General features: G+C 38.2%; 1 protein-coding gene across 2 annotated transcripts in view; it reads left to right on the top strand.

The window, feature by feature from the left end:
• Positions 1–90: 90 nt before the first annotated feature.
• Positions 91–25,624, top strand: part of FGD6 (FYVE, RhoGEF and PH domain containing 6) — a 76,543-nt gene continuing 51,009 nt past the window's right edge. For both annotated transcript variants that reach the window (XM_085321323.1, XM_085321324.1), the window contains exons 1-2: positions 91–191; positions 7,636–10,084. In XM_085321323.1, the coding sequence (XP_085177449.1) occupies positions 179–191; positions 7,636–10,084 (2,462 nt within the window). In that variant the 5' untranslated portion in view covers positions 91–178. The remainder of the gene's footprint in view (positions 192–7,635; positions 10,085–25,624) is intronic.

Here is a 25,624-nt window from a genome sequence, read left to right as displayed (position 1 = left end):
CGCTGCCGGGCTCAGTCGGCGGCAGCGGCGGGACGTTATGCAGGAGCGGGGCGCGGGGCCGGGGGCGCTGCTGGGCGGCGGCGCGGGGGGACAATGGGCTCCTGCTCCGCGGCCCTGAGAGGGGCCGGGGCTTGAGGCCGGAGCGGGGCCGGGCAGGACGGGACGAGCGGGAGGCGCCATGAGCTCCGCCGGTGAGTGCCCGGGGCGGCGGGGCAGGGAGCCGCGGCCGCGGGGGGACGCGACGGAGGCTGCAGCCTGGCTTCAGCGGCGTAGCGCCGGGAAGCGCCCGCGTCTCGTCCCGGCTTCTGCTCCGCGCTGCCCTGCATCACCTCTCTCCCCTTTTCCCCTTTGCTTTTCTCGCGTGTTGTCGGCTTTATGGCTCAGGGAGCTGCGAGGCGAGTTCTYGGTTTGCGGTAAGAGCTTCCCGCGGCTAAGGGAGCTGCTGAGATTTCCTCCCCCCCCGCCCCGGCACACGCTTCGGCTCGGTTGGTTGGAGCGCCCAGCGGAGCGGCCCCGGTCGTGGCTGCTCCGTGGCGTGTGAGCGGCGGGGTGCTGGGTGGAAACAGGCAAATGCAGTGTCAGCCCTAAGCAACAAAAATGCCTTGGGGGGAGGGGGCTCTCCCGAAGGAGGAGAAATGCACGGGCTTCCAGCACCGACCTCCTTTTCGGCGGTTTCCCCCCTCAAGCGATAGGCAACTTGCGATCAAGCCTGGAGTTACTTTCAGTTATCCGGAGGTCCCTTAGCTAACCACAGACCACTGGAAAATAGGAAGCAATTTAGTGCTCCATTTAATATAGTCCCACTTCTATTAGATACTTTTCTGACTTCKTTTAGGTCTATGGATCTTCTCTATTTAACAAATGCATTGTGTGTTTGAAGTATTTAGTATTGCTACTGGTAGTACAATCCACTGCTGCTTCTGTAAGAGTTAAACAGCTGTGCAAATAAAAGATATGTATTAAGGCTCAGAGCTGGACCGTTAAAATTAAATTTGACACGGTACTAAGTTTCAGAAAGTTGGATGGATTTCCAGCAGTAAGCAGTTATTCCAGGACTTCACAGATTAGGCTCTGTGCCTGCCCGGAATCGGATGCCAGGGCTGAGTCTCTAATCAGTATTTTAGTTGGTTTCCTTGTGATGGTGTTTGTGGGGAAGGGGAAGAGGAAGGGATTCTGCTGTGGAAAGTCACTTAAAAGGCAAAAGAGAAAGGGATGCCGAGAAATATTGGTAAGAAGAAAGTGGGAAAGCCTCATGGAAAATGTGAATTTTGGAGAGGGATTTGAAGGAGAGTAGTGGTGGGCAGGAGGAGGGAAGCAGAAAGATAGTGTGAAGGCTTTTGGAGTGGGAGTAAAGAATATATTCATGCGAGGATGAGAAAATAAATGGGGAAGGGGTGAAGCAGGATGAGAGATGCATGATCTTGTTGACAGGGTCATGGCAGCTTTGACAGTTTAGTTAAGGAGCTCATAAACAGTGTATGATTGAAGAGGCTAAGAACTGCAAGAAGGCAGACCTAAGGTTTTAGGAGCTTAAAAGTCTGCCTCTTTCTATTACTACAAGATCTATATCCTGAAATATATACATGCTAATGCTATATAAAGCTACTGTTCTAATAAATACTGTTAGCCCTATATTTTAAATTTTATTCATATGATCTTCTAAATATTGAAATTATTCAGATTGTGAATTTAGTAGTTATTCTGGCTTGTGCTATTTAAAATGATAAGCTTTTTGACATCTGGTTGGTAACATAGCTTTTTAGTAAAAACATCATCAGATATGAAGACTAAAGATGGAACTTGAAATGCCTGGATTTCCTTTTGCTCTTYATTCAATTTAACTTGAAGGACTTGAGTGTCTCGCTCATGTGTGGTTTTTATGCACCTTTAGAACAAAGTGTGTTTGGTAGACACACTTGGTAGACAAGTGTGTTTGGTAGACAGTCATAAATGCTGGTTTAATATTTGTAATTAGGATTTACAGAAATTAAAGGCTATAGCTTGATGTGCAAGCTTCTCTGCTCACTGAATGAGATTCTGTGCTACCAGAGGGGACTGTGCTGCGGACAGATACCRAACAGTTTCTGTCCACTGACAAAAGCTGCAAAAGGTCCATTGTTAACAACCCAACTTCAGCTCCACTCCAGCTTGCCTTTTGCTTTTCTGAATAATCCAGTGTGCTTTCAGTTTGTTGCCATAATTATTTTCTAGTTCCTCTACAAAATTGTTTCTTTTAATTCTCAGTTCAGAACTGGCTGTAATTCAATGATAGGTGAAGCAGGTCCTTCATAGCTGATACTTATATTCATAGGTATAAAAATGTTTATGCAAATCTTGAACTTGTTTAGAGTTAAGGAACTATAGCATTTATTTTAAAATAGTTTTAAACTAAAAGCGATCTTACCGTAGTGGTCAACCTTTATGCTGGTTTCAACTTTGGTTTATAGCTATTCTTTTACTTTTTTTGTGATGCATATTCTGCATATATGATGCTGATGAATGCACATTCTACACATTTTATGCCTGGAACTATTATACTGTCTTTGAGTATGTGCTTTGCCTTAAAAAGGGAAAAACGGAAAGCTCAGAGTTACGAGTTTGACATCTATTATTTGTTGCTGAAGAAACAGCCCTTATATGTGAATATATACGGACTGATTTAATGGTGGATGGAATATATAGCTCAAATTTGAAATTTGGTTTGACAGCAACAATGAAAATTATGTAGTGTATTTTAATGTCAAAAATGTAACTCAAAAGAAAAAAAAATCATAACAGGAACAGAATAAAGAGAATCAACATGACTTTTCCTATCATACTTCATTACTTTTAAGGTCTGAAAAAAGAGGCCTAYAGGGTTTAGTGTCCCCTTAACCCTCTGATATGTCAAGTCTCGTTATAGCTACCCAGCTTTATCTCTACATATGATCTTAAAAGGTTGTTTGTTCATCTCTTGCATTTGCACTAAAGTTATTCCCAACTTTCCTGTTTTATTGCAACAAGTCATTGAACAACATGAGATTTTGAAATTAATCTTTTCCTTTTGCAATTTGTTTAGGATGTTTTCTAAAAACCTAGTGACTTGGAAACCATCATTTTCCCTTGTACTTTAAAAACTTTGTGTGTTGTCTTCCGGGATGTCATGATTCATTCTTCTTTTTTTGTTTGTTTACTTTTTAGCATTGTGACACCTGAAAAAAATTAGAGCCTCTGCATGATGATAAAACAAAGGCAAAGGCAAAAACCCATTCACAGGAAATAAATTAATGAGCTCAGAATACTTTTTTTCAGGAGTTTATCTAATGAAATTCTCCTTCTATAACTGAAAACATAAAGTAACTATTTGAACTGGAATGTCTTGTCTTGAGTCATTAAAACTTAAGCTGCTAGAGAACTTGAATTTTAAAATACTGTGGAATCTGTTTCTCTGTGCAGTGTATTAACTACCATCACAACAATCTCTGAATACATATTCCAAACATATAGCAATAATTATCTCTCTGCCTACACGCTCTTTCAAAGTCTGATTGGTGTGTTACTTCTTTGCTGCTTCTCTGAGTTGGAGTATTTTATACTGAGAGTAATCCCAGGAACAGTAAATCTGCTATTGGAGTGAGTTCCTGTGCTATGTAAGGAAGAGTAGCAGAGTGATCGCTCTGTGGATACCTCCATAGAGATAGGCTATATATGAAAAGAGTATGTTGCTTAGTAGGTAGGTTTAGAAGAGGCATAGTATTTATTTCCTCACTCTCTAAGAATAGGATATGCATGTTTAGTCAAGCTAGTGTGAGTAAAGTAATATGTGACTTTACAGTAGGCAGGGTGCCATGCGGTAACAGTGTTTTAAACCCAACTCCTTTCTTTTCCTGGTGTAGGTAAAAGAGAACACCTCTTAGGAGAAAAGGAATAAGCTACCATACATGCTGTGCAGTGATGTTAGAGAATACACATGGATGGTTGCTGTAAAGTCGCTGATTTGTTAAATTCACTCCTAGGCTTACCCCCTACAAACTTGTTTCTGTACCTTAAGTTTAGATGCAGCTGGTGTAAAAAATCTTTTCTTGTGTCACATTGATTAGCTGTTTTACCCTGTCGTCTTATGGTTTCGTGCTACCAAAAGAACATTGCTTCAAAGTGAACTGCAGGGCCTTGGCAAGGGGACTCTGGGGTGATTACAGCCAGTCCTGCAGAGGACTCTGAATRTCAGGATGAAGGCCTCTGCTCATGTGGGGCATTGCGAAGACTGGAATATCCAGTTAGGTGTGCACAACAGCCTGTGTTGCTATACAGAATGGCTACTGCATTTTTATGTCCCCTGGATAGCCTTTTGATTTGGTTTCTAAAGGAGGACTGGGAGGATCAGTCAGAGATCATAAACTTATTTCCCTTTGGCCAAAACCTTTTGCCCTTATTTTCTTGTGCAGATGCAGATGGACATAACTTTTTGTTTTTCATTTACCGTTCCCAAGTGTGGAAGTTCAAAAGAACCTCAAGAGTGTGGGAATAAGCTTAACAAGATAAAGTGTTTATCATGGGTTTAACAGTGGGATTTATTGAGTAATACAGGCCAGAGAATCTAATGTCCAGTGCAGAATTCCCTGTGAAGTTATTAYGTATCACAGAGAGTGAGTTTAGGTTGAGTGTAAGTGCTGGTGACTCTACCACAACCCTAGGCAAGATATTCCTGTAGTTAATTATCCTTGTGGTTTAATAATTTTAAGAGCCCTATTTCTAGTTTGAACTTGTCAAAATTTAAGATTCAGCTATGGGGTCTTGTTATATCTTTGCTTCTCAGATTAAGGAGTCATCCATTATTGGAAATCTTTCACATGTGTATAATTATATATACTATTACCATTTCATTTCTTAAATGCTTGACTAAATTAAGTAGAGTGAAGTTTTCTGGGATTTGAGAAATGTATTTTAGACATAAGATACTTCTTGTAGTTATTTCTTGAATTGTTCCCAAGCTTTCATTTAAGAATGCCAAAATATGACATAGTATGTCTGTAACAGTCTGCCAGCTGCTGTGTACATAAATATTTTCAACTCCTTACCTCTTTTTATATTTATCTCCTTGTAAATTGTAAGACTCTTTACTACCTTAGCTGCACATCTGAGTAGAGTTCATATAATTATCTATGATGACCTCCAAATTGTTTCAGTTTCTATCCTCTTTCTAAGTGTAACCAACAATCTGTTCTCAGGTGTACAGTTCCATTTGGCACCAGGAAAAAACCTATTGCCCAGAGAACTCACTGCACCATGCAGTTGTGGTGTGCGTCCTTGATTTTATTTATTGTTTTTCACAAAATAAACTTGTTTCCACTTTTCATTTAATTAAAAAGTCATTCTCATATGACTTCCAGTCATTGTTTATACCTTTATATGTAGCAGCTGCCTGCCTGCCTTTTCTTTTTCTTTCTTTCTTTTCAGGATAGGAAATTGCCCTTTCTAAAGTAGGGTATTATAACTGCTTTGGATTTGCACATGGTGAATTAAATTAGGTCACGATCAACTGAACTTGAATTAGCAATTTCCAATCAAAATCTAARATTAATTTACTCTTGCTTAACTGCTGTTTTGATTACGATTATTATTAGCTCATCACTTGTATTTTCAGAAACTTAGAAATATTTTGTTGAGGAAAAATATTGTTATGCATTCCTTTCTCCTGGATTTTTTACTCTTGCATCATAAATATATTTTGAAACGGCAGCTCCTTATATTTATTTCTACTTAGATTATCTCTTGCAGATCTGTATTGATATGGAGACTTGCAATGTGCCTGTTAATACATTGGCCCTTATTCAAACTAGATAAAGTTGGTAATAACTTTAAAATAGATAATGGAATTATTAATATACCATGCAACTTACCTGTCTTTTCTCTCTGTTCGAATGCCTTTTAGCATTGAAGTTATTTGAAAATTCCATGAGGCTTCAGAAAACTTACTGAATCACATATTRTTGGAAGGGAATTTTTCTAATTTTTTTCATTACCCAGGTTTTCAGTATCGGTATATAAATGACTGATTTGTTTTCTTTGTATTCATTAATACTTTCATGCTTTAGTTTTCAGTTTTATATTCAGGTAATGGTATTGTATCGTGCTTTCTCAAATTCTCTCTAATGAATGCTAGTTGAAAGCCCTGCAGGCTAATCTAGTTTGACTTGTGTCCAAAACGTTAGATGGCTCTACTCTAGAGATGCTTCTGAGCTACAGAGACTTCTTTTTGCAGAGTAGGACAAATATTCCACAGGATATCATTTAYCTAGCCAAATTTTTATGTCCTAAATCTTCTGCAGTTTATCTCATTTGGGGATCAGGAAGGATTCCCAAGCAAACTGTATCTCTCCTCCTGTGTTCAGGGACCTTTAATAACTTAATAAAAATGATTGAATATGGCCCAGATCTACCAGTGTAGTGTTCCATGACCAAATGGTCATTCTCTTTTCTATTTTTACTATAGAAAACAAGCTCAACCTCTTTTGCAATCACTTCATTGTCCAATTGAAAAGTCAGTTGCATTGCATGAGTCTGAGTATACAAGAAATCTGTCTGTCTTCTGCTATTCAGGGTGAGTGCATACCCATCCAAATGGTTAATTATTTTTCTCCAGCAAACTATTGACTTGCAGTTCATAGTAGGGGAAATATCTGTCTTTGGACAGGAAACAGAAAGTGGTGCATCCTTTGCAGTAACTGATAGCTGTGCCACTGTTGGCTGTCATTTTGATGATGTGGGGCTAACCTTTTGAGAGAAATACTGCATTCGCTCTTACAAAATGCCTTGGAAATTACCTCTTCCATCAGGTTTACCTCTTTGCTAAAATAGTTGCATCAAGGACAGCTATTCTAAAGCTAAGTAGAGTCAGTCTGGATACGATTTAATGATTCATGTCCTAGAAAAACATGGTTTTCCTGTTTCTATAGTAAAGACATTGTTTCTGGCAGCCTCCTTAGAGGAGTGGATTAGTGTTTGGGAAATGGTTGTATCTGAGTGCATGTGCCTTTTTTTTTTTATCATCTAGATTTCTTAAAAAAGAAAAAGAACTAGTCCCAGACTCTAGTTTTACAGATGGTACAGCAATACCTGTAAATATTGTTTGAAAATAAAGGAGAGAGTATTTTTACGTTAAACATTTCTGAAGGTGGTAGGGAATGGACTAAACTAATAATTACCTTAGCTGTCTATTATCTTTGTGGCTGATTATATAGTAGGCATTTAACATAATTTTCACCATTTTAAAAAGTGTTAGAATAGTTCAAACAGCAAAACCAACCTCATCTGCTTCTGTATTCATTAGCATCATGGTTCAGTATCTGAGCAAGGACACACACTTTCGTAAAGTTAGAGTTTTTAAGAAGCAAGTTATCCTTTAAAATGTTTCGCTCTACTCGTTGATTGTGCCTATTAAAAGGAGGAAAGGCTGCTAGTTAAAAAAAAAAAGAAAAAAGAAAAAAGAAAGAAAGAAAAATGTGAGAAAGGGAGAAATACTTTCAGAGGAAAAATATATGCATACAAATGCCAGTATCCTCTAGGCAAGTCATGTGATTTAAATGTTACAAATACTGTGGTGGCAGGTAAAGTTGTTGTATGGGTGGCTAAAATCTTTTTTTTTTCCATCCTTAGAAATTAAGAAGCCACCGGTGGCCCCTAAACCAAAATTTGCTGTGGGACAGAAGGCGACACCTCCACCTGTTGCACCAAAGCCTGATGTACTTCCTGGTGTTATACAAGCAACGAGGAAGACTAAGCCAGCAATTGCACCAAAACCAAAGGTTCTCAAGAGCTCGTCTGCTGCAGAAGTTAAACCTCCATCGTCTATGAGAAAAAGCACAAAAAGCTTAGAGGAACACAGAGGGGATTCTTCTCAAACACTGGATCACTTGAACTGTAAAAATGAGTCCTCAGAAGAGAGTACTGATAACACAGCMTATATTCTGCCAATGTCGTCTTGCAAATTTGAATGCCTACGTAAGCTTGGAAATGGGGAGAACACCTGTAAAACTCAGATAATTTTTGAACATCTTGAAAACTTGGAGAGCATCGAAGCAGGTGAACAAACTGCACTAGCTCTGGGAGATGGTCACAATGAAAAACTGGCAAATAGGAATCAGGTAGTTTTGAAAGCCAGCATTCTGGAAGAGAAGCTTAAAGATGTTCTAGCTCAGAGTGTCTTCCCTAACAGCACTCCTGTGAGACACAAATATGCAGACAAACTTGACAGATGGAATAGCACCAGTTCCAAGAACAATGTTAAAATAGAGTTTATGGAGCTTGTGCAGTCTTCATCTTCTTTTGAGGAAGCTAAAGGGAAGCAACAAAATACTGACAGTAAGCTCACTGCTGATGAGTTTGAAATGTCTGAAACTTGCCCTAGTTTGAGTGAAAATAACCACAGTTGCTCTTGTTCATTAGACCAGGAAATTCTGGAAAACGAAAATTTAAGTAGCAGTGTTATGTTTTCAGATGAAACGTGTATGAAAGCAGATACAGAGAAGACTTCACTTTCTTCTGAAACATGTTCAGCCACAAGCTCAAAAATGCTTCCAGTTCCTAAGCCAAGAAAGCCACGTACTGCACGTTTAGTCCGTCAGGATGGCATGGACACTGCAGGGGAGGGAACAAAGGAACCATCTAATTCAGAGAGTGATTCCTCTGGGCCTTCTGATCAAAGCTTTAAAAAGCCAGCAAAAATTAACATCCTTGGTCAGAGTGTTTCTTATAACAATAATACAGAAGTGCTTCATCCTGAAAAATCTGAGATAACTCAAAATGTTGCAGAGAAAATGCATCAGGTGAAGGAACCTACTGATACTGAAGAGTCAACATCACAAAATCTTTTGCCTCAGATATCGCATAGAATTTCTACTTTGGTAGAAACTGTTGAATGCTCTTTAGAGAAAGACCTTAACTTAGTTAACTCCATGGATAAAATGACAGATGATGCTAGTATGCTAGATGCTGTGGACAAAAGGACTAGCTTTATCAGATGTGATACTTTGTCCATGAGTTTGCCAAAGCAGCTCAAATTAACTGGCAGTCAGCATTCACCTGCTTCCAGTAGCCTCCATGTTTCCCCACCAAAAATGGAAGATAAAGAAGTTAAAATAAAGGATGAAAGTTCTCCAAAAATCATTCCTAAGAARCCACAGAGGCACAGCCTACCAGCTGCTGGACTGCTGAAAAAAGCTGCATCAGCAGAGCTTGTTGAAAAAAGTTCTTATGCCTCCAGTGAAGATAAGAAATCAAACAGCATTCTGGAAGGAACTCGCTTCATGCACACGCCAGCCAAAGAGCAAGGAGTACTGTCTTCCTGTGATATACCCAAACGTTCTTCTGAAAAACCCATCTGGAAGTTACCTCATCCTATTCTTCCCTTTTCAGGAAATTCTGAATCATTCAAAACTGCTAATGTTGCTACAAGCTTCAACCATACAACTGTTATGACCAAGCCTAGAGCCAAATCTCTCTCTTCTGTGGACATGGAAAGGACAGACAAGCCTTGCAAAGACCCTCAGAAGAAAAACAGTTTGAAAAAGTTTCTCAATATGAAACTGTCAGTTTGCTTAATGAAAAGTGACTTCCATAAATTTCTGTCTAAAGGCAGCCAGTCAATGGATAGTGCTATTGCTAGCCTTTCCACTGGAGAAGGGTATGGAAATGGTAACAACCGGAATATAGCATCCATAAGTATTGAAAGGAAAGCTAAATCTGCCAAGGCACATTCCATGGAAATAAGTAGTCCAGCATTACAGAAGAAGAGGCAGAGAAACAGAAGTCAACCTGAGATGCGAAATAATCAAAGGATAGAGCCTTTAGATGGGCAGGTGCTTTCAGGAGAGCGTTTGTCACAAAAGCATTTCAATTCTTTAACAAGTAATTGTGCTCCAGAATATGAGAATGTGCGTCACTATGAGGAAATACCAGAGTATGAGAACTTGCCTTTTGCTATGGGTGCTGGTAAAAATCTGTGTTTTGAATGGCAGAGTTCCAGCAGTATGGAAGACCAGAGCCCTGGCATATATGAGGCTGATGAGCCTTATGAAGCTACAAGCAGGCGTTTGAGACATGGCAGGTAAAATAAAGAGAAAAGGGAAGTTAAACTGCTCAATTGCAGCTCTATCGGTTGTAAACATGTCTTTATTGTTTAGGTGATGACTGGGGAGTCTATATCCCTTTCATTAAATGTCAACAGAACAGTCATATTGCTTGATATCTTTCCATATGTGTTTGCAGTTTTAAAAACATTTCAGTTTTTAACTTCAAAAGCATCAGTTGTTGAAGAGAGGAGGAAAAACAAGCTAGTTTTCTACATACCTGATCAAAATTTGGTTACTTACGCGTGTGCTTTTCCAGTTTTAATTAAAGCAATTGTATATTATCATGTATTTGTGTTCAGGAATACTTAAATGGTTACAAATGAACCTTATCTGAGTCTCAAGGTGAACTAGATTACATGTTTATGTAATACATAGTTACTAGGTTTGTGAGGGAATGCATTTGTTTTTAGATTGGCTGATACAACTGGGAAAAAGACAACCTTTTTGGGTATGCAATTTCTTCATCAGGTTTTGAAAGCTGTTCTGGTTTAACAAAAGGTATTATCTTCTCTGAATRCATTGAGTCTTTCAAATCTTCCTGTGTTCACGGGTGCAATAAAGTTAGCAGCAGTAAATGAGAAGCTTTCTGTGTGATTCATACAGAGTATTACTGAAAGACAGGTTTTTGTGAATCTGCAGGTAAAGGAAGCGCTTATTGCAGAGCGGGTAGTGAACTTCTGAGTTTTGTTGTCTTTGGTGKTAAAGACAGATAGTATCAGTAGATTCAAAAAGCAATTGGATTGATTCACAAATAACGTGTCCAAAACAGATGCTAAATGGAATAGGCAGGAACAGACCTCTTAATAACTGTAATATTGTAGTTATGGATGCTAGGAAAAGGGATGGACCACAGAAAGCGGCCAGGCTTGTATATTCTCCCTAAATAGCATCTTTCTCTGTGCCTGTYGGTGTGTACTAGTTGAGGCATTGTTCTGACCCAATATATCATTACATAAGTTCTCAAGTTCAGTGAATCCGTTGATCTTACAGATTCTTGAGATTTGGTTCAAGCTAGCATTACAGACTTGAAAGAAATATACAGGCTGTATATAGTGTAGTACCCGCCAAACTTCTTTATGCTGCTTTACGCTGTTGAGAATGTATGCATATTGGCAAGAAGAAAAGAGCTAGCTTATACATAGTCATGTTTACCATGATCTTTCACTGAGTTCATAAGCTTCACTTCATTCTCTGTGTGTGAAGCATATTTGTGATCTAAAAAATTTAAGAACTTGGTATTCTTTGGGGGAATATGTTTTATTTTATAGGAGAAGACATAATTTTAAGTGGCATCCTTCATTAATACTGGTTTGTAGTAATAATGTTCTCAATGTTGGAACGTTTGATAGAAAGCGTGAAGCTTTATTGTGAGAAGTAGTATTACCAGTTATGGGTTTGGCATTGGTTTGCGTTATGTGTTACATATGTGTTTATATGCTTGTTGAATTTTTTTGTTGTTGACAGTAGGGTGCCTCTTGTTTTACTTTTTTTCTTTTGGCAAACTTTAAGTGCTACTAGTTCCCTGATTGCATGTATGGTTTTTGATTCAACTGAAGCTTTGGGTATCTTTTAGAGATTTCGACCCCATTCTTTAGATAATCCTTTGGTTTTTATCTGCCTAAGGAGGAAAAGACCAGGCAGGGCATGTTTTAYGTGTTTTGTGGTATAGTTTTGTGTGTTGTGGTTTGGATCAGGTGAATGTTTATCTTTGCTTTGTGGAAAGAAAAAGCATGTTTTATTCCTATTGCGCTTCAGTACAGCAAGACCTCAGTTGTTCCTTGTGAAAATCCATACTTTTCTTACCTGAATGAGTGCATGAGATTTATAGTCACTTCCTCTCCACATAAACCTTCCYCAGTACTATTGGTGATCTAAGTGATTTTTGCACCCTGGCACATTCTGCAGCTGTTGCTGCTCTCATAAGTTGGATCTTCTTGACATAACTGGTTCAGTGTGTTGCATTTTTCTTCAAAAAAAAATAAAAAAATAAAAAAATAAAACCCATACATAGAGAAACATCATCCAGACTTTAATTGAGTGGTTATTTTAAACTAAATCACATGGTCAGAAACTGCCTCAGGGAATGATTTATGTGTGAAGTTACTCCAGCAGATTTCAAGGCGCAAAGAAATCCCTGAGAGAAAAAGGGAATACAGAGGGGCAGTGATCTCCTAATTAGATAGCTATGGCTGGAAGAGCACATCCAAGTATGTCTTTGTGCTCTGGTGTGGAAGGTCCAAGAGTCTAGCCCAGATGGAGCCAAGCAGGTAGCTTCTCCAATTTTCCCATCCTTTGTTTACTCCTTTTGAAGTTGTTCTATCAATGTCATTGTCTTACTTCTCCTGCATAGTATTTTTAAGAACCTTTTGCTTTTTCCTATGCCAGGTGATATTATAAAAGAAGGTAGAAGAACAGTGCTGGTATTATTGTAATAATTATTACTGATATTTCCCCCAGCCTGTTAAAACATATGCTTATCTCATTTTGATAGACCACAGTGCATAAAATTTCTATAATGCACTGCTAATGGGATCTCAAATGCAAATTTATTTTATAATTAAAGCCAAAGTACAAATGGGATTATTCTGAGAACTTCACAGAGTGATTGCCTGTATTTCTAGCAATAATGGTAGCATTTATGCAGTGTAACAGTTCAGAACACAAGATTTCTCATTACTAGAAGAGCTCAGTAGTGTATTTAGCCCATGTTRTATAACTTTCTAGAGGAAGAAATTAAATCCCATAAGGTACCCAGTGCTTCTATTGTTACTATGAAATTTCCTCCTTATCCCATCTGGTGAAACCCATATGCTTAAATTGAGAATGTTGACAGTTTCTGACACTCTTATGCTAAATTCATATATCTTACTGAGCTTGGACATGTTTTGTTTGCTTTGGCCTTCCCGTGGGAATTTAAATGTGCAGTGGCAGGACTGGGTAATTAAGAGTACAGGTATCAGTTGTCCTGAGTTATCCATTTGATAAAGCATTCTCAGGTGGGKTTTTTTTTTTTTGAGTTACATCATGTCAGCCTCACATCTACTAAAGCTGGACATGGCTTTAAAAGGAAGAAGACTAGTGTCCTAATGCAGTGTGTGAACTACTGTGTTGGAACAGAAGCTGCTGATGGGAGACTTGAGGGGTTTTTTTGTTTTAGTTTGGGTAACTATTCTGAGAAAAGAAAGTAATGACAATACCTTGGCAGCACATGATCCATGTGGTTTTTTTATACTATAGTAAAAAGAAATCTCTTGAAACAATTTTTAAGGCATGCTTATTTTGTCTTAATCTTGGACTACCGTTTAAAGTGGGTAATCAAAGTAAACACATTATTATCTGGACACTGAACAGAGTGAGTGAAGAAGAGATGCTATGAGGTAGTACAGTTAAACATAAAAGAAGTTTCAAAAGTATTTTTTAGCTGCAGATAGCAGGAAAAGCATCTCTCTGTTTTTCTGCTAAGTGAATAGTACAGCCCTGAAGAGTGGGGTGAAAAGTCAGTGCTCCTGACAGCGGCACAGCAATTCTTTCTAATATTATCAGGGACAATATTTCAACCAGTAGTTGGAACTGTCCTGCTTTGAAGTAACACCATTTTTAAAACTAATTAATGAGGAAAGTTTATGCATGTTTTCTCTCTTTTGAGTAACTGAAATACTTTTCTGAAGAAGACAGCAAAATCTTCTTTAAAATCAAACGTCAAGTTGAATGTATGCTTGTCCAATAATCTAAAAATGCAAAGTCAACAGGACGTAGCACACATGCTGCAGAAAGCAAAAACTTAAACTTCTCTAGATTTTGTGGGCTTCCTTTTTGTTTTTGTTATGCTGATGTTCTAGGCAAGAGACTTCAAGTATTTCAGGTTCAGTAAGTCTGCTCCTTCAGCCCTCAAGGGAAACAACATACTATATTTACTGGCAACTTTTGACAGTGTTCCTTCAAGATCTTGCAAATGACTGCTAATTCATTTTGACAAAAGTTAGAGCTGTCTRTGTCATGATCATTTTCCACTGCATGTCTTCTTGGAACCTATTTCCTTCTAGGATTTTTCTTTTGGAAGAGGGGGAGGATGTCACATGGAGAATAATATTTTGAGACCTCAAATTAATTTAGTTAAATATGAGTTCCCATTTTCTCCTACCCTTGCTGTTTTAGAGTAGGCCATTGGTTTTCCAGAAATGAATGCCTTGGTGCAAAATAGAAGTTCAGTTGTGAAGGCTATGTTCTATCTGAGTGACTGAGTCCTCAGAGGTCAATTATGTCTCCCTGAAAGCCTTTCTGTAATACTGATTTTTGTATTGAAATTTKTCTGTGCAGTTAAGCACTTTTCCTTGATACCCAACCCTCTAATGTGCGCTGCATTTTATTGGGGTTAAGGYGTACTACTTTTGAGCAGTATTACACCAGATAAATGTGATGTCGCTTGGTGGTTAGCTATGTTGGGGAGGCTTTTGCTACAAACATATTTCTATTCAGAAGACTTTTAAGAGAAGTACTTAATTGATAAACTACTGCAGTATCTAAAATAGAAATTCTAAACATTTCTCTAACACTTATACTTTCTAAAATTTGAATGCTTAAAATACTTTCTGCATATTGAAAGTGTTATATTTGGTATTTATATGTACAAAAACATTTTCATAACCTTTAATAAGACTACGTACAAAGAGAATACAGTTTCTTGATGACTAAAGGCCAGGTATGTGATTATGGATTTCATCTACTTCTTAAAAATTAAATACAATGGACTAGTGTCTGGCGAGAAGAATATCTGTTCCTTTTCCTCCATGAGCCCTACAGTCTTGTCCATCTGGTCTTCTCCCTGTGGTCCCAGCCAGGTTCTGCCACTCCTGGTTGTACATTAAATTCTTACTTTGCAGTCACACCTCTGGTTTTAATGGAGTAACTGAGTCAATGCATTACTTACATTTCCAATAAGTCTTCCTTCTCTTTAGTCATGTCTTATCACCAGGCTTCTTTTTTCTCTTCTGCTTCCTTGTGCATGCTTTTTTCTTCTCCCCCTTCTGCCGTGCTGTTTCACGTATGCGTGACGCGGCTAGCACAGCCCTGCCTGCTCAGAGGGACCGTCGGCAAGGAGTGAGTCAGGCCCTTGCGGGTCCGGCTGTGCCGAGGTGCTCAGCGCTCCCACCTCCGGGGCTCTGCCAGGCCCCGGCTGGAAACTGCAGTCAGTGCAATCCTTTGCTGCTGCACATAAGGAATATGCCCTCTTTCTGACTTTACACGTTCTGTTATTTTATAAACTATGAAGCAATTAATTACATAAAGAAGTTAGGGGTGTCTAATCGGCATCCTAACCAGCGAGAAGCTTGTCCTGCCAGTAATAYTGTTGCTTGAGAGTGTTAAATGTTGTGGCACCAGGACTTTAAGAAGAAAATGGACATATAAATGCTGGAACTGTCGTCCTGGGGATGTACCCCACTCTTGGACTCCTCTTTCAAATCGAGTAGTCATGGCACAGTCCTTGGGTCTGGAATGATTTCGTTGATTTTTTKKWWTKKTTWRKKRWWTTTTTTTACAGTCCTAGGGTAGCYRGCAAAACTACCTGGAAAACTTACAGTGGAYCTTTTGCTCAGGAACACATATGAGTTTGTCTTTTTCTTTTCTTGAAGAAGCTTTGRTGCAGGTATTTGTCTCCATGGTTTGTTTTCCTAATGAGAGGAATTGTTTTTCTTAGTGTTGGGGTGACTTTCAGTAGTTCAGGTCTATAATTTAGTCTATTACACAACTTGAAATAAAATGCATGTCCTTTTGGTACTCTTATGCAGTCTGGGAAAATACATAAAACTTCTAAAGCACTTTGGAAGGAAAAAGTGCACCAATCATTTTTAATCAGAATTAAAAAAGACCCTTTTTGTTTAAAAGAATCTTGGCAAACTGTTTAAGTATGCTTGAGATACTCTGATTTCAGTAGTTTTGACATTGGGGAAAAATTTTGAGGTCCAATACTTTCTTGCTGCAAGAGGAGGAGAGAAAAGGAGAGAGAGATAAATCAGAAAACTGAGTTTTTCCTATACCAAATCCATTATTCTAGTACACAATACAATCTTTAAATATGTGGAAAGTTTTGTGAAATAAAAACAATTGTGAAGATCTCAAAGCCTGTCATGAAAGAGAATATTTGTATTCTTTGTGGCTTTGATATTTCTTTCATGCCCTTTTCAAGGGCTCCATGTTGATGTTGATCTTGATGAAAGAAATGGAGAAGGCAGGTTGGCATAGACCCAATGCACAGAGAGACTTCTGACAGAACTGGAAAAGCAATAATGCAATATTTATCTATTTTATCTAATAATTTTATTTTATTATTATAATATCTAATTTATCAGATGGCATTGCAAGCATTACATAAAAATAGATGTTATTTAAGTTCTTGACGTTATCTTTTGGGGACTGTMTGTATTTGTGTATGAGAAAGCGCAAACCAGCAGTGGTGATAAAATTAGATTGATCCTGATGAAATGCAGAAGCTGACTGCTAGGCCAGTCTCTCCACTGCTTTAGAAAGGATTTGCATGGTTACATCTTGTCACTATCTTGTGCAGTCAAAAACTGTGGCATGTGACAGGTAGTCCATATGCACTGAAAACAGCCCTTTTGAGCATCAGTGCAGGATTTGTTATGAACTAAGTGGTTAACTGTTGTCCTTCATTTTCCACCAAAGAAGTGCTCGCTGCAGATGGCAGAAATGTCCTACCAGTGCTATTGCAACGATCCTGCCAGTACAATACAAGGATGTCCCCATCCTTCCTCCTGGTGACGTTGTGTCAGCTCGGAGCGCTGGCTCTCACCTATCGTGCTGGCTGTCCTCAGGCCAGAGGGCAGCGTAGCGTGACGTCAGGAGGAGCCTGAACTAAGCAAAGAAGTAAATATTAACTCGCGTCCTTTAGCTTGTTCCCTAACTCCTCTATTTATGGCTATCAGGAACTCGAGTGTCACATCTCTTTCATAAATTAACCTCTTTTTTTTTCTTTATTCTTTTACTCCACGTTTGCTCTTTCCTAATTTCAGCATTGTTTCTGCATATTTCCTTTTCCTTAAGATGAGAGAAGTTAACTTTTTGTTACATATTTGACACTTAATGTTGGTCTTCATTCACCTCTTAACATGGCTCTTCTGGTTTCCAGTTGACAACAATGGTATAAATAACAGGCTAAGAAAATGTAACTTCAGAGAGTATCTTAAATGTGGAATGGAAAGTCAAATATGAAATGAGAATTGGTGAAAGACCCATTTATATGCTCAACAACAGCCTTTTCCTGTGAGCTATTTTCAGCATTGGCTCAGGAAATGTGTTTGTGAAGCTCTTTAATACTGCTTTGTGTGGTGAAATTCTAACTGCAACAGGTCTGATGAAAGCGTATATGTAAATTGGATTGGGGGGCATAAAATCAACATAGGGAAAAAAAGCAGCCAAGATACTAGCTCTTGTTTTTGTTTAAATGCAAACAGTGATATTAATATATATGCCAGCATTTCCCGACATTTACATTTGCTCTGATAAAACATGTCTTATTGTATAGACTTACAAAATCATAAGTGGTTACTTTGTTTTAAGGCAACAGGCAAGGTTTACATTAAGGAGGCTATATCCACAAGAATTAAATCAGTTTCTTTTTAAAAATACTGACTTTACACAAGTTTTAATTTTCCTTGAAATGGTATCTTTGTGCTTATGGAAAATTGTTCTATTCCATCAAGCAGAAATAAAATGGACTAAAAAAAATTCTTTAAAGTGAGTAAGTAAAAGGAATGTTATCAAATTTTCTGTTTCGGTAGCTACCGCCTGAGCCTGATTTAGTTTAGTGGTTTTAACTGTACAGAGTTTGTTGATTGGTTTACTTATTTCCCAGTGGTTTTCCTGTTGGTCAGCGTTCCCTATTGATTTTGAAAGGAGCTGAAAACTCTGAAAAGTTTAGATGTGTCTAAATTCCTTTCTTTCTCCAGTCGATGCAAAAGATTGGGCTTGTGCTCTCTTTTCACCCAATCTTAGAAGCAGCTCGGTTACACTTTATAGCTAGCGTGTGTAGGCTCCAGCCAAATTGTTTCAGCCTGTATTTTTCAGCATCCTTTTCAGGAAGCTGTGTCAGCTGATGTGCATGCAGGCAGTACTGTGTTTAAAAGTTAAGTCAGTCTGTGTTTATTTTAGAACTAAGTAACTTTATCTTTTGAGTACTCTGTAATTTAGCTTTGTTCTGTTATCTTCTAGGTGTCTGACATAKAAAGGTTGGAGCGCAATGGGTTGCACGTTATTTCTAAACTGAATGCATGGCTTTTTGAAGAAATATATTCCAGTCCTGATTTCAGGGATTAATTCACCAAATAAAGCACAAAAATAATGATTGGTCAATACAGAAGACTTTAGGGAGCTTGAATTAACTTTGATTTTAGTGAACGAGAAGTAGTTAAACCCTGGGATTTCATGGTAGCTCTGACAAGGTAAAGTCTATTTTGTTTGAGATGGGTATTAATAAGAAAGGAGAAACTAGATCAAAGTAAGAACAGAGCCTCCTGTTTGATATGTTTGGTCTGAAATCCAATRGATGGATTTCATCACATTTTTATTACAGCTTTTTAGAATTTTGCTCAGTGGTATTGGAGATGTGTGATAGGTTTTATTTTGATGTGCTTAGCAAGTAAAGTGTTATTTTGATTTTTCCGTTCCTGCTCTCCCCTACCAATAAACATTTCTGCCTAGAGTTTGTTTTTTATGTGTGGATTAGGAGAGGTAGAGTAGCAGGTCCTTGTAGTCTTTGTTCAGGTATTTTTCCATAGGTGTGATCTTGGTCATTCAGTATTGTTGATTGCAGCCCTCCCTATGGCATAGGGTTAAAAGCTAGAGTTAGTGGTAAGAAGGGAAAGCCAAAAGATGGAATTTCCACAAAGACTTCGCTACGTGTTTTACCCAATCCACCTAGCAAATAATCATAGTGAAAGAATGGCAACATGAAGGATTCCCCCAACTCTGCCTRTCTCACGGCAATTCTCTTTGTGTGTGTGTTTCTTAGACATTCCTTAATGTGCCATTGGAGGTAGCTAATCCCTCAGATTTTTGGGTGGTGAGAGGAGGAACTGATACAGTGAATCATTTTTCTATGTAAGTCTCAAGGCAAGGGTTTAAATGTTTTTGACATTGTGTTTCATCTGGTACTAATGCTCAAGACTGTCCAACTGTATCATCTTAGATCATATTCTGTTAAATTTTCATAATCTATTTGGCCGCATGACAGTATGATTTGGCAGTTCCAGTGGAGCCAGTGTAATGTGCCTGTTCTGCTTTCTGTGATTGTACCTCTGTCCTGGTGCTTAGAAATTGAACTTATGTGTTATGAGAGATCTGCAGTATGTCTGAGATTATATTTGGATGATGTTACAGACCTTAAATATAATGACTTGATTGAGAGACATCTTAAAAATAAGTCATGTCAGAAAAGTTTTCACTAGTAAGACCTTTAAAATCCTTTTTCTTAACATGGCAATTCAATATTAAAATTAATATGCATTTAATGTTTTTGTACGGAAAGCATGGAAACATCTGAAGCATGCATGCATGTTTATGTTGAACTTTCCAAGGAACAGAGGAATTGTCAACAAATGGTCTAACAGAACTGAAACTGAAAAACACTCTTGTGAGTACAGGAGGCTGTCTGCAATGAGAGCAGTCTTTATGTACCTCTGGCAGCAGRAGCTTGTGATCTCAACTCTGAGCTGAATATAGAGGTAATTTAAGAGTTTACACCTTTTCTTTTTAAACCAACTGTACTGATCATAATACACCTGAGGGTAAAAAAAAAATTTTTTTAATATTTTATTTTATAAGGTACAAAATTGATTAACTGTGAAACAAATAGGAGCAAATGTCTTGCTGCTTTTTACTAAGAATGGAAGTCAGATTTTCTTGTTGTTGTTAAGGAAAGAAATAAGCAAGACCTGAGGATAACAAACCCCAAAATAAATTCTGCCAGCTGAAAACACTAGGCGAGCTTAGTCTCAACAAGTCAGGTGTTGCAGCTTGCAACATGCTCAACCAAGTATGGAACCAGATGCCGGTGGCGTGATATAAGAGGCTAAACGTGGCAGTAGCTCTTTCCAGACTGTTTGTGATCCCACTGCTGCCTGGAAAATCCAGGTGTGAGCAGAGAGGGCCGTGAGGTAAAAAGCAGGAGGAAGCAGCTGGTTCTTGAATGCATTTGCGGCAGGAGCAAATTCCAGGCAGTGTCTCGAGAGCTCACTCTGAAACCAGTCATTTGCCTGGGAGGCAGCAGGCAGCTCTCAAAGTGAAAGCTGGTCTTAACAAAAATCCATTTTACATAGAATATCTCATGCTTCTGTCTTGACAGTGAATCATGATGGTCAAGGTTCTTGACTTCCTATAGGATACATAGGTGCTCGTGCATGCACACAGTATTTATAAAATGTTTAAAGCAATTGTTTAAGTTCTTGAAGTTTTGGAAAAGYAGTTATAGAAACTACCCTAACTTTGGAAAAACACTGTCCAAGCCAGTTACTCAGTTGGATGCAGGTTATTTCTGTTTTCTAGATAGGATTCTTGAGGAATATATACATATATATACTTTGTAATTTAATAGTTTCCTTATAGTTCCCTAACCAGCCAAGAGAGAGTATACCTAGAACAAGTATAGGTGATGCAAATAATCATTAATTCCTTGGTCTACTTTGTTTACTTGTTGTTTTGCTTTTTTTTTTTTTTTTTTTAAGACTTTAATTAAGGTTCTTTTGTTCTTTAACAGTATCAGCTGTGGAAGGATAGCTCACAAAAGCAAGCAATGAAACTTAGAAGTAAGATCTATTCAGGCGACTTTAAAATTTTTCTTTTAAAGGGAAGAAAAAAATAAGATTATTGCTGTGATGCTAGGGAACATTAAGAGTTAAAAAAAATCTTGGTCTGTTGTCTTTGTTGTTGTTGTTACTAGTCCTAATAATACAAGAGCTTGTTGAAATCAGTGAATTGTCACTGCAGAACTAGTGCTATAACTTTAAAACTATCTTCTTACAGATCCTATTTGAGAGGACATTCTTCTGTCTCACTCTCTCACTGTGAAAAAGCACCTTTTTTGGCAGAGAAGTTGAAGCCCAGTAGCTTGTCTGCAGTAAGGCATCCAATCCCTAGTGTTGGCAGCTAAGCGAGCGCTGTGAGAGCTGCAGCACTATCCACTACGGTTTCTGACACTGTTCACTGCACCTGGATGGGTCTCAGCACAAGCTCTTTCCATCGGTGCACCTATCACTAAAGGAAAGAGGTGACTAATCCTGTAGGAAAACCAAGATAAGTAAGCCACCTGATTCAGGCTGCATTTCATCTTCATTTACTTCTTAATGGTCAGGTATGCCTGAGGGAGAGCTGAAAGGCATGAAGAGAGCAACAAGGGAGGGAATTTCGGTAAGAGCTAAGATGGCAGGCAGTTAGCATCATTCAGAAAATGCAAAATTTAAATTATGGGCTGAATATGATGGGTTAGAGTCCAGGTGCAKCTGGAGTGATGTGAAGTTTGTTTTCCAGACTGGTTTGCACAAGGGAATATTTGCTAATGTTTCCTTGGCTTAGGATGGTTGTGGACTCAAGGTGTTGCTGTAAAATGTAACCCTTTAGAAAAATACATTAATTGATGCCTTTCATTTTGTTAATCTTGAGATGATCACTAATCCCGTTATGCTTTCTTAAGAGTTTCACATGAACTCTTCCGTGATCTTGGCTATTATTCATTATATAAATGTTTTACCAAGTATACTTCCTAGAATGGATTTTTACTGTTTCTTGGAAAAACAAGAACCTAGTAAGTATTAGATAAAGACATTAAAGTATCTCAAATAAAATCAGAAGTATTAAGTTAAAGCAAAATGAAGTTTACTAAATGAAATCAAACAGAATTATTAATCAAGCAATCATTTCACTTTTGTGGCACACTGTGAGGACATTCCCAGAACATCTTCTGTTGTCTCGAGCACTTATATTAGATAATTGTTTCTTAACTTAGAAATTCTTTCTACTTTAAAAGAGAGGTTTTCAAGCTAACACAGAGTCCACATAACTTTTTTATTTATTTTTTTTTAATCTAGTCTTTTAAATCTTTTATCCTTTGGGTTTCTCAGAAGCATATATCTAAGATTCACTGACTGATTCTCTCAATGGGTCTACTGCGTTACCTACAGCTATTACAAGTATGAGCAGCTATGAAAAATATAACAACCTTATCATTTATTTCCTCTGCAGAGAGTCAGTTAGTTTTGGATCATAAGAACAGTCAGACATTCCTTATTTATTGAAATTGATTGCATAACATGAAAATATAAAAAACTTAAAGTGGATGAAAAACAATAGAAATTGTTACTTTTCTGGAGGAAAGTGAGATGCAAGTAACTATGAAAGGATTGTTGTGAAATATAATTGTAGAAAAAAAGTTTTGAGATGAAATATCATACTTGAGTGTGCTTACAGGCTCTCCAGTGTTTGTGTATATTTTTAGTTGATTGTGAATTTCAGATTGTGTGGGAGTTTTTTGTTGTTTTTGCCTGTGTGTTGAAGGCTTTCTAAACATATTTGATGAAAAGTGGAGGAAGAGGTGGAAGTACGATAAAGATGCTGAGAGAAACTCCTGTGAAGAGCATGGATACCTTTTTCAAAATAGCTAAAGTGATAAATTTTATGAATTTAGCAGAATTTTGTGTTCAAGGACTATTCATTTAATACCCTTACAGAATTCTGAGTAAGTATCAGAAGTAGGAAAAAACCTCTAAAAATAATGAAAATCGTGAAGAAATGTGTATAGAGGAGTGGTAGTAGTATGGAGGAACCTGTTAAATGCTTTGGAACTAAGGAAACTTGCTTTAGTAGATGTGTTGATGCTAACACGTGATGTAATTCTAATGTACTGTAAGATACTTAATGTTGAGGTATTATGTAGCAGACACTGTCTTTGAATCATCTCAGTCAGGCTTGAAATACTAATTGCACTCTACATGCATCAGGAACCAAGTAAGTTTTTTTTTTTTGGTCATCCTTTGAAAGCAATAATATTTTGTTACTGATTTGGGTAGGATTTTTCTTTTTTTCCATGATGGAACAGTTTCATGGCAGTTCTTTATAAATTTTGATAATTTATCTTGCCATGTGTCTGACTAGGACATGCACGTTTTGTTTCATTAATATCTTACTATAGCACTAGGAAAATGCAGGATAATATAAATGTTCATCCCATAAACTATTCCATTATGAGGCAAATTAGCACTCTCTTAATTTTTTGTGTCAAATAAAAAAGCCCCACTTCTATATTTAGGTAACTTGCTCACATGATATGACAAGATTCTTACTCAGTGGACAGTATGGTGAGTTGGCAATGATGATGTTTCACATGACTGATAATGCAGAAGTTTCTCTCACTTGTGCTGTGACTAGGACAAAATACGTGAAGAAGAGGGAACAAGATAGAAATAGGTGTTTTGAGCTGCTTAAAAAATAACCCCTACTGCATGCCTGGGATACTTTGGAAAAGGGGAATTGATATGTGATAGAAGAGCTTTTATTTAAAGACTTACTGCTATTTCCAAACTAGTTTGAAGGATGCAAGGAATTTCACTTAGTCTAGAAATAACTTTTAGGGAAGTTATGTGCATTTATGATATAGGCGAATTAAGTAATAAAGCACAGAAAGAGTAATAGGTAATTGCAAAGCTGCTTCTGTTTAGGACAGAAAAGCCATAACATTTGTGACAAAAGAGTAAGATGAAAGGTACAGGCATCTTTCTCCAATACATGGTTGGTAAAAACTGATGAAGAAGCTGACAATGTCCAGGTCTTCTTTGGAGTCCCAAAGAAAGCCACAGGCACCAGCGGGGATAGATCTACCCATGCCTGTAATATTGCATCCGGTTCCTGAACAGCCAGATTATTTGATCTTGGGAAATTTCTAGGTGTGAACTGACTTTTAACCATGAATCATCTAATCCACTGTGGTTTTTGATTTGTTTTAATGGGGAAGGGGAGGCAGAAATGGCTGATTGTATCTGGTAGAAGAACTTGAGGGCTGTGTCAGGCTGTGCGCCCCTGGCCTGGCGGTAATCTAGTGAATACACTATAAAGATTGACAGGAATTGCTGTGAGGTGCTTTGGCTGCCAGGACGGATATTGTGAGAAAGACCTGGTAGATCAGTTCTCTTGGCCCTCATAGTTTTCTTTAGAGGTATAATAGATGGCATATGGAGTCACGTGTGTGTGTGTGTAGACAACAGAATACAAGAGGAGTAGCTTACTCCTTAAACATTTTTTGTGTTTCACAGGAAGGAAAAAAAAAAAGTATTTTCTGAATGACTCTACTCTGACAACATTTACTAAACATCTTGATTAATCAGCTACTAATTAATCATTTTTTGAGTGGTTTATACTAAAAATTTCCATTAAATAAGTTGATGATTCCTCCATTGAAAAAAATTCTTCCTCCACCACAGGCCAACTAAGTTGAACCTCATCCTTTTGGACAGGGAAGAGTTGTCAGCTGATCCAGAAGTTCTCTATTATTTTCTATTATTATATAGACCAGCAGGTGCTATTACAGCCAATTGACTGTAAGTTGGATAGGCAAGTCAAGGAGTTTTTTGAACTCTTAAAAACTGAGGAACCTTCAGAGGCCCACTAACGCACTTCCATGAGAAGTTCCAGTGAAAATCTGCCCCCACACCCTTTCTTTTTCGCCTTCCTGAAGCTCCTAGAGCATCTGCAGGGGAGGTTGTCCCTGGAATCCATCACTGATTGCGATCCTCAGCGGGGACCTCTCTGCCGGCTGCTGCGCTGCCTATGAAGCTGGCTGATTCCAGGCTGTGATCCCGGGGCGCCGTGGCTGGCTCCTCACTTGAATTCAGAATAAAAGTTCAGTTTGGGGTGACAGTAACTGGGTGTTTCCCTAGGTTTTCCTGTGTCATTTTAATAGAACCAGGCTATTTTAACATTTCCCTGTCTTCACAACTGACAAAGGTCTGACCACAGGCCGGCTTTTCTCGTCTTCATCTCTAAATGCATTTTCACTTGTGATCAGCATTTGTTCGCTGGCGTGAGGAGGGATTGTGTGTGTGTTTTGTGTGTGGCTGGGTTTTTGTGTTGTTTTAACTCTGCACTGGGCGTTGAATAATTGACACCTCGCGATGGCTGCCCGAGCATCCTCACATGACTGGTGTTCTTCTGTTTGGGAAAAGGTTCCTGGCAGTCACTTTCCCTGGTGTCCACATGGACGTGTTTTCTTTCCTGTATCAGTGGCTTTTAGAGGTAGTGAATCTCAAGAATTGCCCYGTTTGCTTTCTTGTGATTTAAAGCTGATAAAATGCAAGATAAATCATAAACATCCCTTACATTGGGAGGCACAGGTTATCTGTGTGAAGAAATACATAGTCCTGACAGATTTTAGCTGCTGCACAAAATTAGGTTTTGATCAGCACAGTGAGCTTTGTGCTGACTACAGGGGTGGGTTTCTGTGTGTTTTTTTTTTTTTT

The sequence above is a fragment of the Rhea americana genome, unplaced genomic scaffold (genome assembly GCF_003343005.1).
Source record: "Rhea americana isolate MKP2758 unplaced genomic scaffold, rheAme1 scaffold_69, whole genome shotgun sequence".
Classification (NCBI taxonomy): Eukaryota; Metazoa; Chordata; class Aves; order Rheiformes; family Rheidae; genus Rhea; species Rhea americana.
This window is presented reverse-complemented; position numbering and strand designations above follow the sequence as displayed.